General features: G+C 43.3%; 1 protein-coding gene across 1 annotated transcript in view; it reads left to right on the top strand.

Moving 5' to 3' along the window:
- The first annotated feature begins 6,882 nt into the window (after window positions 1-6,882).
- UBE2Q2 (ubiquitin conjugating enzyme E2 Q2) overlaps window positions 6,883-14,153 on the top strand; it is a 53,917-nt gene continuing 46,646 nt past the window's right edge. The window contains exon 1 of the mRNA XM_017745184.1: window positions 6,883-7,110. Within this exon, the coding sequence (XP_017600673.1) occupies window positions 6,898-7,110 (213 nt within the window). The 5' untranslated portion in view covers window positions 6,883-6,897. The remainder of the gene's footprint in view (window positions 7,111-14,153) is intronic.

Here is a 14,153-nt window from a genome sequence, read left to right as displayed (position 1 = left end):
TCTTTCCCTCTTGTTCCTGCTGCTTTCCCTGAGCTTATGAAGAACGACGTGGATGGCACTCGCCTGAGTAAGTGTGCTTGTATTAAACATCAAGTCTGCTCACAGACATAAAAGTCACAAAAAGTACTATGAGCTCCGTCCCCATAAAGATAGGAGCTCTTACATGTCCTGGATGGTTTTTCTTAAGGCAACTGTTCTGTAAAACACGACAAATATTAGCACCGAGGAGTTTAACGAGGTAATTGCTCTGTAATTGCTCACACTGAAGGCTGTGGAGCTTCCTGTGCCTCAGCTCTCAGGTGCAGCCTCTTGGATTAGATTGCTGTCTAGAGAAGCAGCTTGAGCTGCTGGGACAGAAAAGCTGAAAGTAGGTGCCCCTCCTTGGATCTGCACCTTGGGGGGGTGCAGATCTTACCTTTGGGGACTGAAGCCCACAATTTCTGTTAGTTAAACCAACAGAAGTAAAACTAAAGATTTGTAGATAATAGAGCTAATTATCGATTATTGGGGGGAAACAATCAAAAATTTCTGGCTTTCCTGCCTTGATAACTACATACTTTTTTTCCATCCTAAAAAGAGTAACATGTTACCCAGCTTGCGTTTCTAAAAATGTAAATACTAGGCAGAAGTTGACCACTGACTTCTTATGCTCATTTAACCAAAGTAGCCATATATAATTTAATCAATAGAGATGAAATTGTGTTTGTTCAGCCGATTTTGAAATTGCCAGAGACAGTGGTAGGCTGATGATTTGTGCTCTTTTGTTATAGAAAGAGACTATATTTTCTGTCGCTAACTAGGCATAGTAAATTTGAAATACATTCACTTTTTTCAAAAAGTCAGAGGAGTTCTTGGTCCTGCACATCCCCCTGCTGGCTGTTTTAAGTAGATTACAATCACGTTTTCCCGGGTTTTTTTCCCTCTTCTGTGTTGTGTGTGAAAAGCCCACACAAACAACAGGGAAAACTGACTGATAGCCTTGGGGAAACAGTGAAACTCTGCAAAATGCTGCCAGGCACACAGAGCAAACTAACTGAAACAACAGGGAACAAGCAATTATGTTGTAATAGGAGCCTAAAGGATTCTGACAGATGTGGGATTTTTGAAACTAGATGGTATCCTCAACACAGATAATGCTGTACTTCTTGATGAAAGGTTGAGTGTAAATGCTGCTTCTCACTTAACTATGACTGATGTGGTCCACTGGAAATTTCAAAACATCAGAGGGTGATGCAGCCTCCAGGAGATCTTTGTTTGGAAGAGGCAGCTATCTTTGGCTTCCTTCCCTGGATGGGAACTCTAAGGTGGAGTTCTACAAGTGAAGCAATGTAGAATTCACTGCCTCTGGGCATACCACCTTTCCAAGTGGGCCTCATGCTTCTCATGAGCCAAAGCCTTTGTAAACAACCTCCAAAGGGATTTTAAACCAAACCAACAAAAAAAACATGGTACCAGGCCCAGCAGGAATGGTGGAGGGCTATGGTGGCCAGAGGCAGAGCCAGTCTGGAAGGCTCAGTGCTATATCCCTGTCACAGCTGCTGCCCTGCAGCTGTACCTGGCACATTCAGGAGCACCTGTCCGGGGGCACTGGGGTCTGGGGCTGGGTGACCCTCCTTATCTGATGAAGGCAGAGATGAGACCTAGGGCCTGAATTTTCTTATGCAGGTGCCATCCTGGTATGAAGAAAACTTCAGAAACCCAGCTTCAGGTTATGTATTCTCAGCTAAATCCCATCTGAGCTGTGTGAGCTGCAAAAATCAAATTAGAAATTCAGACAGATGGGAACCCCTCAAAAAAAGTATGTTATTTTGTTTCCTAAAAGGATTTAGACAAGTTATTTAAAGCTTTGCAGCCTAGTACCCATCTCTGCCTGGTCTTTGAGACAATTCAAAATAAACTCATTAAAGGTTTGTGTTTCAGCAGGGGAAACGCAGAGTTGCCTTTTTGCATTTCTAGTGGCAACATCAGCAGCAGATAGCAACAAACAGCTGAAAAGCTCTGTTTAGGTCACTTTGTAGCCCCCATAATGGGCTATATGCATGTGATGGCTACTTCTAAGTGTGAAAAAATACCTCTTTGTAGCTCCTCTAGGGCATGTGCAGGACCCAGCGTTAGTGCTTGGTATGAGGCTGCCTGTAGTGAACCTTGAGAGGAGACTGGGCAGTTGCCTTTCACACCGGGAAGTTCTCATGGAATGCTGCAGGCATCAGGAAGAAGTAATTGCTTCTGCATGAGTATCTGCAGCTGCTAAAAAAACCTTTATCTCCAGAATGTGGCAAGTGCATGAAATAGAAGTATGTGATTCAAAAAAGAGATTTGTGGATGAGTAAGTCTGAAGTTCAAGCATTTGCCGCATAGAAGGTTAACAAAACTTTTAAAAGGCTTTGGCAGTTTTAGTTGAGGTTTTTAATTGGAGCCAACAACAAAAGCTCCAAGCCCCCTAATAAATGTGTGCAGGCTTGTCTTCTCCACAGTCCTTCCCTAAAGCAGAGTAGGAGAGGCTGACCTGAGAGATTTGTTTCTTCTGGACCTGCAGTAAAGTTAGGCATTTAGAGAGATTTTCTGTGGCTCCTGAGAATGCTTCTAATCTATCCCAGAGAGCAAGGAAGGAACGTGATGACTGTACCTACAGCCACACCTTTACACAAGAATTCCATTCGCTGCTGCCCTGGGAGCTGCACGGCTGTTTGCACCTGCAGCACAGGGAGTAGGGGCAATGGCACCAACAAGGAACAGGAAGACTGGAGCCCCCTGTGTTTAGTGTTGGCCTGCAGCTTGGCATGGTGGTGAAATGGGCCCTTTTGATCACGTTGCTGAGGCTATTCTGGGAGATGCTATTCTGGCTGCTGCTGAATTGGAGTTAGAGCTCCCTGTCTTTGGCTCCCATTCTGCCGTCCCTTACAGTACGTCCTACTCTGCCAATGTAACTGCACAGTCAGTCACTCCCTAACCTAGTTCTGTCAGAATGATGCAGGTTAGGTTAGGTATTTTTTTAATATGGGGAAAAGTAGCCTCAAGGCCAGGTTCCCTTGCTCAGCTTCTATTACAATAATAGCATGCGACATTCATATTATGCTCTGCTCAAGTGTGTGTGATCAGCTTGTGATTGGACTTAATGCCTCTGTAAATAAAAGAAACACAGAACAAAAAGCATGATAGTCCCTCAGAAATCTGGCTGATTCCTGGAAGAGTTAACTCATTTAGAAACCTTTTAGTGGACCATATTGATTATGTGGATATGTTCAGAGCAGCTGTGGATGTTTGCAGTAACAATGAACTGAACCAGTTTATCAGCACATCAATTATTTTACTGGTATAAAAAGGAGTTTTAATTGAACTAATGATGATGGGCTCAATCTTATGTTGAAGCTATCTGGCTATCACAAAATTATCTCTCAATGAGCTCATCTGTTTTGCAACGAAGGAGCTCATAATCTCATAGGATGGAAGATGTTCTATTTATGGTCACTGATTTTATTTGTAGGGAATATCATGACTTCACAAGTGCAGTGGCACTAATCTCCCTGGTAAAGCATTTTTCCTAATCTAAAGGGAGCTGTTTGCTACAAAGCCAGCCATGTACTTAAAAGGGCCATTGAACAAATTTGCAGCACTGGCTCTCATTTGCCTGTAAAAGCAGCAGGTGAATCAGTGTGTCCTGAATGCACAGCAGCCCAGAGCCAGGCTGCTCTCTGAAAATGAGACAGTGAGGCAGAGAGGAAGATATTCCTACCCAAAATGTCTGAACTGCCAAGATGAATTGGGCAACAGCACACGAGCAGCTGAGAACGTGCTGCAGCCTTCTGGCTGCTGGGGGTCTGCAGGGCTGGGTTTAGGCACTCTCAATTAAAGAGCAGGCTGTCTTATGCCAAAGACAAAGTTTCCTTTTTCTAGGTATTTCCTACCCTGTTCCAAACTAGCTAGTCTGGGCTAGCTTTTAGCAGTAATTCCTAATATGGAATTACTTTTGGCACCTGCTCCCAAGGGATGAAAATACCTTTCTGGTTATGTTTGCAGAGATCACTGAGGACCATGGAGATAGCTGTATATCTCCAAGAGATCAAACATGTTCTCAGCTGAGCCAAAGGGAGAATGAGTTAATCAGAAAGCAGGGGGAGAGTGGAGTTTCTGCACAGTTCAGGGCTGAGAGGAGCAGCAAACCAGCAGAGATCACTGCTGGGATGGAGGACGGAGACTGTGGGACTGCAACCTGCTTGGTCCACGGTTTGGTTAACAATTCCACAGCTCGAGTCTTCAACAGGATGTGGAGCCAGCCCCAGGGCAGGTTGTGGGTGCAGGAAACCATGTCAGGGCTATGAGGGCTCTGAAGGGAGGGAGTGTGGGTTCACAGCACCTGCTACTTTCTACCAGGCACTTCATTTCTTCCATTGCTGCTGCAGTGTCCCTCAGCTATCAGCAAGCTCCTGGGCTGCAGCTGTGCCTGAAAGGATAGTGCAGCCCCAAGTCTGAATTTATTTTTTCTCCTTGAAATCTGTAGGAATAGAGTGTACTTCACCTGCTTTCTGCCTGGTCTGCTGAGGCCTGCCCTTCCTGGTCATGGGCTCAGTGATTCCACAAAGATGAGCAGATTTGTACACAAGGTACATACAGGATAAATTAGGACCACATCAATGGAAAAGGCCAGATGTGTGTTCCTTTAAATCATAATCCTTCATGTAATATCACACTTAGTTGTCATAGAAACCATGGCATCACTAAGACTTGCAGCTCTTGATCCAGCAAAACAGTTGAGCATTTGCTTTTAATATAAAGCATGTGCTTAAATTCCAACTATTTCTATAGCACTGCTTGTATGCCTAGAACAAAGCCTACACTTTATTTTTTCGTGTGTGAGAGTGATGTGGCCCAGTAAAACCTCCTGGTTGCTTTAGTTAAGCTCAAAGAGTATGCATGTTTCACAATCAGAAAAATTACTAGCACAGGAATGGTCTAAAGAGAGTCCAAACAGAACTTTTAAAGAAGATATGTTGGCAATGGAATGCTTGATTAGATCACATCACTGTCACTGCTTCTGCAACCTGAAAAAGCATTAGAGTAATGCTTTTCACAATTTCTTCCAGTACTTAGGACACTGGACAACTCTTAATTCTATTGATTGTATGAGGAGAATATTTTTTTCAATTACTCTAGAAAATATGGAAGTTTGATCATAATTTCTAACAGAAACATTCATGCTCCCAAATTAAATAACCTATTTAATATAGCTGCTCATGAGGCATTTTGTATTTTTCTATGAAAACACAGTTTCTGATTTAAGTGTTTAACATTTCCTGGTTTAATTTTAAGGTATGTTTTAGCATTCAAAATGCTGTGGAAAGTATGAAAGTATCCCTTTTGTCTCCAAGAAAACAACAAGAAAAAAATGGTGACAAATTAAGAAAATGCTACGTGTGGTTTAGTTTGAAGTTCTGGGGGGTTTAAAACCTCTTTTAGCTGGGTCTTTGAACATTCTGTTGCAAATGCATTTGAAAGATGACATGTGACATTTCACTCATTTACATTAACTGCAGTATTTTTTCCCCAGATCATGCTACAAACAAAATGCTCAGGGTACCTTTTCAGTGACTAAATGTTCCCCTTCTGACAGGGCCTCATTCAAGGCTTGCTGGACTCAATGGGCAGATTTCCACTGGAGCTCAGTGGGTGGTTTATCAGAATTGGGTGGTTTAGTCTATATATGCCTGGTTTATAATTTGTATTTGGTCTCATGGTAGCCGTGCGTTAATGCTTTGACCAATTTCATCAATTGATTGCTGGGCCTACCTACATCTGTTACAGCTGTTCTATAAAGTTACACATTTGCATTTGTGCCAAGGAAACCTGTTCTGTAGAACTTCAGTAGGTTGAGGTGGTAGCAACTCCACAGTAAATTCAGTGCATTTGCAATGCTTTCTGTCAGCAGAAAAAAAAGCAGCAATATCCCAAAGGCATCAGCTTTTGTGGAAATTAAAGCAGAAGGTTAATAAAGGTGGCTGAGTCACAACTCTCTTCCAATTCAGGGAATGTTTGTGGACAAATCTTCCTGCCATTTACTGAGCTCCACCAGCTGGTATATGACTGTGTGTTTCTAAAAGCTCTTCTTGCAAAAAGTTAAAGTTTTGTGAATGGAACAAGTGTTTAGAAATGTTCTTGACTAATCTTGCCTGGAGAAAAAGGTGTCAGCATTTGTACAACTGCAAAGATAAATTGATGAGTGCGCTGTTGATTTTGCTGATTTCAGAGTACCTGGACAAAAAGAATCCCATCCGTAAAAACATTTTATGAAATAGCATGATTGACACAAAAAAGGAGTAAGAATTTATGGTCAGCCATCTTCACCAGCAGACACTCAAAGGGATAGTTCCCCACATTAGTTTTTAATAATATTGTATAAATGTAATTAATTTAAGCCGAGAACAAGAGTGGGAAAGGGGACAGTAAGCTACTTTTCTCTTCTATACTTACGGGGCTTAAGTGCAGTTTTTACACAGCTCCTCTGAGTCTAAAAATTCGTAGTGTTCCAGTGTGTTCCCTGCAGTCCATTGGAGGTGATGGACAAAATGCGAGTTACTGTCCTGAATGTTGGAAATCAATTTCAGAGCACAGAAAAGCGCCAATGCCCTCTTTTATCGGTCTCTCTTTTATCTTCATGTCTGTCGGCATTGCAGGGGCTTTTTTCTCCTCCCGAGCACGGGAAATCCCCGGCCGTGTCCGGGATTGTCCCGCGGTGTCCGTGCGGGGACCGCCGTGCGGGGGGGAAGGGGCCCCGCCAGGGGGCGCCGTGCGAGCGCAGCGGGGCTGCTGTGGGGAACGCCCGGGATACCGGGACATCGGGATACCGGGATGAGGCAGCTCCTGGGCACACCCGGAACACGCCCAGGACATCGGGACACCGGGATGGGGCGGCTCCTGGGCATACCCGGAACACGCCCAGGACACTGGGACATCGGGATGGGGCAGCTCCCTGGGCACGCCCGGGGCGCACCCGGGACACCGGGAGAGGGCAGCTCTTCGGGCATGCTCGGGACACGCTGCAGGGGCAGCTCGCTGGGCAGTCCCGAATCCCCAGCGCTGCCCCTCATACTGCCTTCTCCAGCCCACCTCGCCATGGTAAAACCGCAGCTTTTCCCTTGGCCTTCCCCACTGTGCTCACCTTGGGCCACCCTTGGCCCACTTTGGTGGCCACTTGGCAGCTCTTCTGCACTATGGCATTGCTTCCTCAGGGATTTCTAGGGTCTCTTATGTCACAGTGACAGGAAGCTTTGGGCCAACATTCAGGCTACGTTTTCCAGCTTAATTTAACTTTTCTTGCTTCTTCTCTGTATCAGTACTAAATAATCCCTTACATAGTGCTCTCAGCCCACAGATTTAGGGAGCCAGAACATAAATGCAGGCCTGTGCAACTACCTGTTCTATTGGTTATGATTCAACCATGTACTAATGAAGGGAGGGGATGATAAAGGTCCTTTAACTCCTTCCCTCCAACCCTGCTTCTCTCCTCCTGTCCCTGTGGGAACATAGTGTATCCCTATTTGACTGTTCCCTAGGTAAGACTGTTCATATGAGACTGGTTCTTCAAGCTAGATAAATCTTCCAGATTTCTCTCAGCCAGATAGGGGACAAGTTAAGACTCTTGTCTAGGAAAAAAATCACCTTGGTGAGTACATTGCCATACTACATTCTTGCAGGTGTCACACAGATGTTGTTCTGAGGTTGCTCAGTGTTATGCCTGGAGCTAAAGCAAGTGCAAGCCAGGGCTAGGATTCGGGCATGTAAAGGAGTATCCTAATGGACATTGGCTGCATCAGAGAATCTAGCTCTGGTGTTTAGTCCTGTTAAGTCTCACATCAGAAATCTGTCCTCCAAGTCCCACACTGTGCTGTGATTTTTGGTAATTTTCTGCCAAGATCACAGTTGCGGTGTTCTAGGTAAAGAACACAATAGAATGTACCAGGCAGGGTAGATTCTGAAACAAGCCACAGCATCTGCTCTGCCTCCCCAAGCCAAAACAGGCGGTGAATGGGGGTGGAAATATGGAGAATCTTATGGAAAGTAAGTGTGGAGGTATGGGATGGAACTGGGAAGGGATGGGTGGGAGGGGGTTTATGGAATGAGCCCAAGTGAGATACAGTGTGATGGTGATATAAAAATGCAATCTATAGGAGAGTAGGAATCACTAGGTTTGTGGCTTTATAGATCAAGGAATTGATTTTTTTAATTGATTTTTCTGCACCTTTTGGAATTATTTTCTTGACTTCATTGCAATTCAAAATGTCTCTCTATGTCATCTGATAATTTCATCAATTACAGTCTCTTCTAAATCACAGTGAAAGTCTTGATCTCAACTCTAGCACAGCACTACCATGATCCATTTTAAACACATTAAGTACCTTTTCCTGCTCAGTAATTTGCTATTTTTATTCCTTATTCACAATTCTTAAGCCAGTTCTCAAATTATGTGGGTGCTGTTATGTCAAAAGAGATGTGAATTAGTTATATTCAGACTTCTGTGATTCAGTCTTCCAAATGTTTGTTTAACTCCAAGTATGTTGGTTCTGTTACTTCCCTTTTAGTCACTGATGTTGTAAGTCTATAGGAAGTTCCCTTCCTTATAAACTCTAGGGCACATATAACTGCTTGTGAATTTATTATCCTTCATCTGTTTCGGCAGCTTTTTGTGCTTAGAATTTTCTTCTAGCAGGAAAAGAGTCAAATTTACAGAAAGTAATTGATCATAGGATCATTCTTTTCTGAGGTTTGATTCTGAGACTGCTGCTTTCTGTGACTTTTTCTCAATCATTCTGAGGAAAGATGACTTCAAGCCATCTTTATAATGGAAAAAAAAATTTATATTTTCTGTCCTCCTTTCACCCATAAAGGTACATGGGTTAGTTTTCCAGATGTACTTCACTACTTTTTTTTTTTTTTTTTTTTTTTTTTTTTTTTTTTTTTTTTTTTTTTTTTTTTTACGGTGTTGTACCTACCGAACTCAATTTTGTGCATTTGATATTTAAAATTTAGCAGATGCAGACTATATAAAAAATCTCATACTTGGCTTGGTAGATCTTGACTTGTATTCTGTGGACACTTGTGATTTCCAAATCAGCAAATTTGGAAAATTTGCTGAACCACTGGTTTAGCTTTCTAGTCTGACCTTCCCCACACATAAAGTGAGGCTGCATCCTGGGCCTGGTTTGGTGTGACACTGGTAAGGTCAGTGTTTGTGCAGCACTTGAGTCTGTTGAGGGTTTGAACAGGGACAGTACTGTCACAGGCACAACTTTGTTCCCCAAAATCTAAACTTATCTACAGAAAGAGATAGAAGTAAATGAGAAGCCGTGGATGGTCAGGTTGCTGAGATGCATTTGATCTGTCTTTTCCAAGCAAAGTGAGGTGGTGGCAGAATCTGAAACAATAACTCTGACCTGCCCAGTTCACCTCAGTGTCTGCCAACTCAGATGCCCTGTCCTGGTATTTTAAATATAGACAAAGTTTACTATTGCACTGTCAATCAAAATAAGAAATCAAAAGGAGGATGAAGGGGCCAAGTATTCAGCTGTGGTTACGATTGCATTTCAGCCCTGGGAGCACTTGACCTGGGGATCTGCCCATTCCATTGCCTCCCACTCCAGGCAGAAATGTATTTAGCAGGACTGAGCTTGGCATCTGACCTCTGCTCCTGAACATCCCTTTTAAGCATCTGTGATGGCAAGGGAAGATAAGCTTGCTGAGCCCTGTAAGACTTATGAGTCTGTGGATCCCAAGGAAAGGGTGCAAATCCTAGGGAGTCTAGGGAAGGTGGGTTGCTCTACTCTGAACAGTTCCATGCAACTACCTCTTCCCTCACCCAGCTGGGTTTAGAAAAATGATACCACATTTTCCTTTTTTCTCTAGCTTGTTCATTTATTTTATCAAATGGAATGCCTCAGATATGGGTGCATGGCTCCTTATTGCTTTCAGAGATGTGTTTTTTATCTGTTTTCAGGAAGCTGTGTGAGGCATTAAGGAGAGCACTAGATGTATTCCCTCACTGTATGCACAAGGAGTTTGGTTTCTGATGTGTTTGTACAGTGGATTTTAATCCCCATCTGCAGCATTGCAAGACTGTGATTAGCATGGCTTGGCTTTCCTGTGGCACCTTTCTTCTAATAAATTAACTCCCACAACTTTCATATAGAACAAAAGCATATCATTGACCTTGCTTTGCAGACACTATCTGGCTTTTGACAGTTCAGAAATAGACATTTTTCAGCCATAGATATAAGTATAGCCAGAACTACAAATCCACAAACAGTAACGCAATCTCCACCAACAGGTTATTGCTGTTTCCTGTATAGGATTACAAACACTCGTCAGTGGATGAACCAAAGCACTCCAAAGAAGGGCCCTATTTGACTTAATTGCTGACAGCCACAGGGATGGACTCGGAAGAACTGGAGTTGACAACTACTCTGACCATTCTGGGTAAAATCATGGAACTTGAGTTTTTTTAATGTTAAATTCATGGCCACAGTATTTGAGTGCATGCAGGCATCTCCTTGACACCTATTCCTGAACATCTGGGCAACAGTATCCCTCTCTGTCCCAAGCTGCTGTAGGATAGGTTGGTTTTGTAATGCCATTTCTTAACTGTTAAAGCCTTTAAAAGTGAAATTGTTGTCTGAGGGACTAATCAATCCCTCACCCACTGCACACAATGCTTCTTGAAACCAGCCATTTCATCAGCTTTCATGCACTGATGTATTTCTCTCAGTGCTTTGAAGGTGACTTCATTATTGAAGCAGTGACACTGGTGCTGTGAGCTCAGAATGATGTGTTTGCTTTGGCAAACAGGACAGCTTGACTTGTATCTTGGTAAAGGAGGATCCTGTTGACTCTTTCTGCCTTTGCCCAAGGTTTCAGGTAGGGTCCCTGTCTTATCCTTGTCTTTATGGGTGTCAGGTATTATTTGTCTTTTCTAGTCTCAGGTTCTGCTGCTACCTGTGAAAAAGTTCAAGTGTCTATTCTACCCTGGAATCAGCTATTACCAAACTGCATCATCCATCAGCAAAATCAATTTACACTTCCTCCTATCTCATTAACTTTATCCTTTAGTTTCTCTGTCTGCTGAGGTTCAGGGTTACAAAAGATCTGGGCCTTCCCTCTTCCTAAAATGGCAGTTCCTTTTTGGTGCCTGACATTACTTTTGAGAAAGTGACATCAGAATTAAATAGAAAGACCCTTTCTAAGGGCTAGGCTGTAAGTGAGAGAAGTGAGGTCAAAAAAACAAAACTATAAACTACTCTCAGAGAAACAAATCAATCCTCTGCTAGGCACACAGCTGAATGTACAGGAGCTTCATTCAGGGGTAAAGTTGGAAATACAACAGACCTGAAAAAGGCATTCACAGGAAAAAAAGGACTAATATAAACTGAAATTCATCTGTGCTCTGGAATATCCTTTCTTTAAGCTCCAGACAGCTATTGCTTTCATCAAGGCCCATTCATCCTCTATTTTACTTCATTTCCTTCTTAATGGCTTATCCTGAGCTCATCTTTCCTTCAGTTCCCTTTGCCCCTTGCTGCTGGCCTTCTGTTTTGCCAGGGACATGCCTATCTGATCTGTTGCAAACAGGGCTGGCAGTAAATGCTAAGGGGAAAGACAACTTTGGTTCAAACTGTTTGTTTCCTTGTTCTACCCAAGAATGCAATGAGGAATCTTCTGGGTTTTTTCTGAGCATTTCGATCGAAGAGTCTTTCTTCAATTCTTATTCAACTCTTTCTTCAACTATCAAATTTCTTATATTTAAGTGAAAAGAAGGAAAAAAGAAACAAAGAAGTTTAGGAAGGTATGTTGTCTTCAAAACAGGGATTTGGCCAAAGTTCAGCCCCTGGGAGAGGTAATCTAGATGTATGATAGAGAGAGGTAACCATGATGTTGAAGGTGTGCATCCAGGGAGAACATTAGGAAAAAAATGGTGCTTGCAAGCAATATAGATCAAGGGAACTTAAGAGCAACTGGAACTACTGGAATCTGATAGAGTGCTCCTGAGAGGCTGTGCCTAGATGCATTACCTTTATTAACCTCAGATGTCAGGTCCTGCCCTGTGTACAATCATTTTGGTCTTTGGGAAACTCTGGGTTTTCCTGAATCATCTTATGACCAACATGAGATTCATGTCAAAGTCCCATGGCAAGTCCTGAAGAAAGAAACAAGAATGAGTCAGACATGTCAAACAGCTCTTTACACCTCTCAGGTGGCCTCTGAATTCCAGAAAATGAGACAGCCCCAATGTGTTCTCAAGGTCTTATCACAGAAACTAATTCACAGCTTGCACAATGCCTACTAAATACTGAGAGGGGCAGGAGAATTCAGAGGAGTGGTGGCTGTGCAGCTGCATGTTGCTTCTTGAAGCCCAAAACAAACAGACTGGAGGAGCTGGGGAAAATTCTAGACCAGACTTAAATAATATATGGTTTGCAGAACACACTTGGCCAATTAAACAATTTGTTTGTCCTGCCAGATGCTCAGGAGACAGTATGTCGTTTGGATTAGTGGGTGCCTCAGAGAGCTTCCCATGCCTTCCACCAGCTTGCCAGCTACTGCAGGCAAGGTGTCCTCCCAGCCAGCACATCCACGCCTCTCAGCTGTGCAGCTGCCAAAAAAAGTGTGGTGTCACAGTCAGTGAAGAGGCAGAGGAGAGGGAAAGTAGATGAGAAGACAAGGAGGATGGAAGAGCAGAGGCAGTGATAGAGGCAGTTCTGATAAGGTATCACAAAAGGTGCAGTTTGAACTTGCTAAGCCTACCCACCTAACTGCTGCAGTGAGGCATTCCAGGCCAAAATCCTATCGTACAGGGGAATTGGGCTGAGTCACCAAATTCATTCCTCTGCTGTTTCATGCATCACACCATGCAACGCCTGACAAAGTCTGCTTTGTTTGGTTTTGTCTCTGGGGTTCCCATAGGGAGGCTCTTCCAGGTCCTCCCTTTCTAATAGGTATAGTCATTTTCTGCTGCTTGTTTATAGCTAGTTTGCCCTTATACTTAAACCTTGCCTTAGCTCTCAAAGTTCTTTGCCCTGCCTGTTGATATATTGACACACAACAATTACACCCACTCTGGCTTCACTTTGCAGACTGTACAGTCTAAGCAATAGTTCAGCCTGTCTAGGAGAGCTGAGTTGCACACACTGTATAATCAGTGTCTTTCAAATAATACCTAAAAAAACCTGTGGACTTTTTGGTATCTTTCATTCAGAGTATTTAACCGGTGTCAATCCTTCCTGAGTCCTTTTGTAGCAAAGTGTGTTCTTTGCAGCTCTCTTTGCTGGAAGGATAGGAATTTCAAGCCCACAAATCAGTAAAGCTTCCATATGCTTGGAGTTGGGCATGTGCATAACTGTTTTTCTGGATCCAGATTAGAGTTCTCACCACTTGACAAGATTCAGCTTGTGGTTTGTGAAGTGCTGCCAGTTTGTCTGGAATTAAAGATTTATATAAAATATCAATTAAAAAAAAAGGCAATTCCCTGTTCCAGGTTTATGTGTGCACTGCATTAATTAATAGGTGGTTGGGAAACATGAAGGACACTGTGCAACAACATTGCTTGTATCACACTTCATGTCATGTGAGAGCTGATCCATGTTCCCAAAGCACTGACAACTATCTACATGCAAAATCAAGATGGGAAGGGACAAATAAAGGTGCAGAGATGGTATTTCCAGTATCAGGAAGGGGCAGCACCTCTTGATCTCTGAATGTAGCAAGTATTCACTTTACTCTGCTTTCATGCATCGTGATGCCTTTTCTGGGGATGAAATGCTGTACAAACAATTATAGGGGAGCTTAAATGGAGCAGTAACAATTTTTCTTGGCCTCTGTATTGCTGATTTCCAGCCTGCAGTGACCAACACCAGATTTTATTTGTATGGATCCACCAGAAATGTCAGGACAGGAATTCCTGGCTTAAGTCGACTGACCCCCGAGGAGTACTGAAGGACTGACAGGACTCCGAAATGACAAGTGCAAACCCAAAGCTGCAGTTTTTTCTCAGCAAAACAGAAGTGCGGTGAGGAAGCAATACCGCGTGCCCTTCCGCAGGGCTGAGCAGTGGGAGAGGAGGAGAAGAACGGGTGAGCGGTCATTGCGGTTCGGCAGCGGGGGGCCGGAGGGCT

The sequence above is a fragment of the Corvus brachyrhynchos genome, unplaced genomic scaffold (genome assembly GCF_000691975.1).
Source record: "Corvus brachyrhynchos isolate BGI_N302 unplaced genomic scaffold, ASM69197v1 scaffold309, whole genome shotgun sequence".
Taxonomy (NCBI): domain Eukaryota; kingdom Metazoa; phylum Chordata; class Aves; order Passeriformes; family Corvidae; genus Corvus; species Corvus brachyrhynchos.
This window is presented reverse-complemented; position numbering and strand designations above follow the sequence as displayed.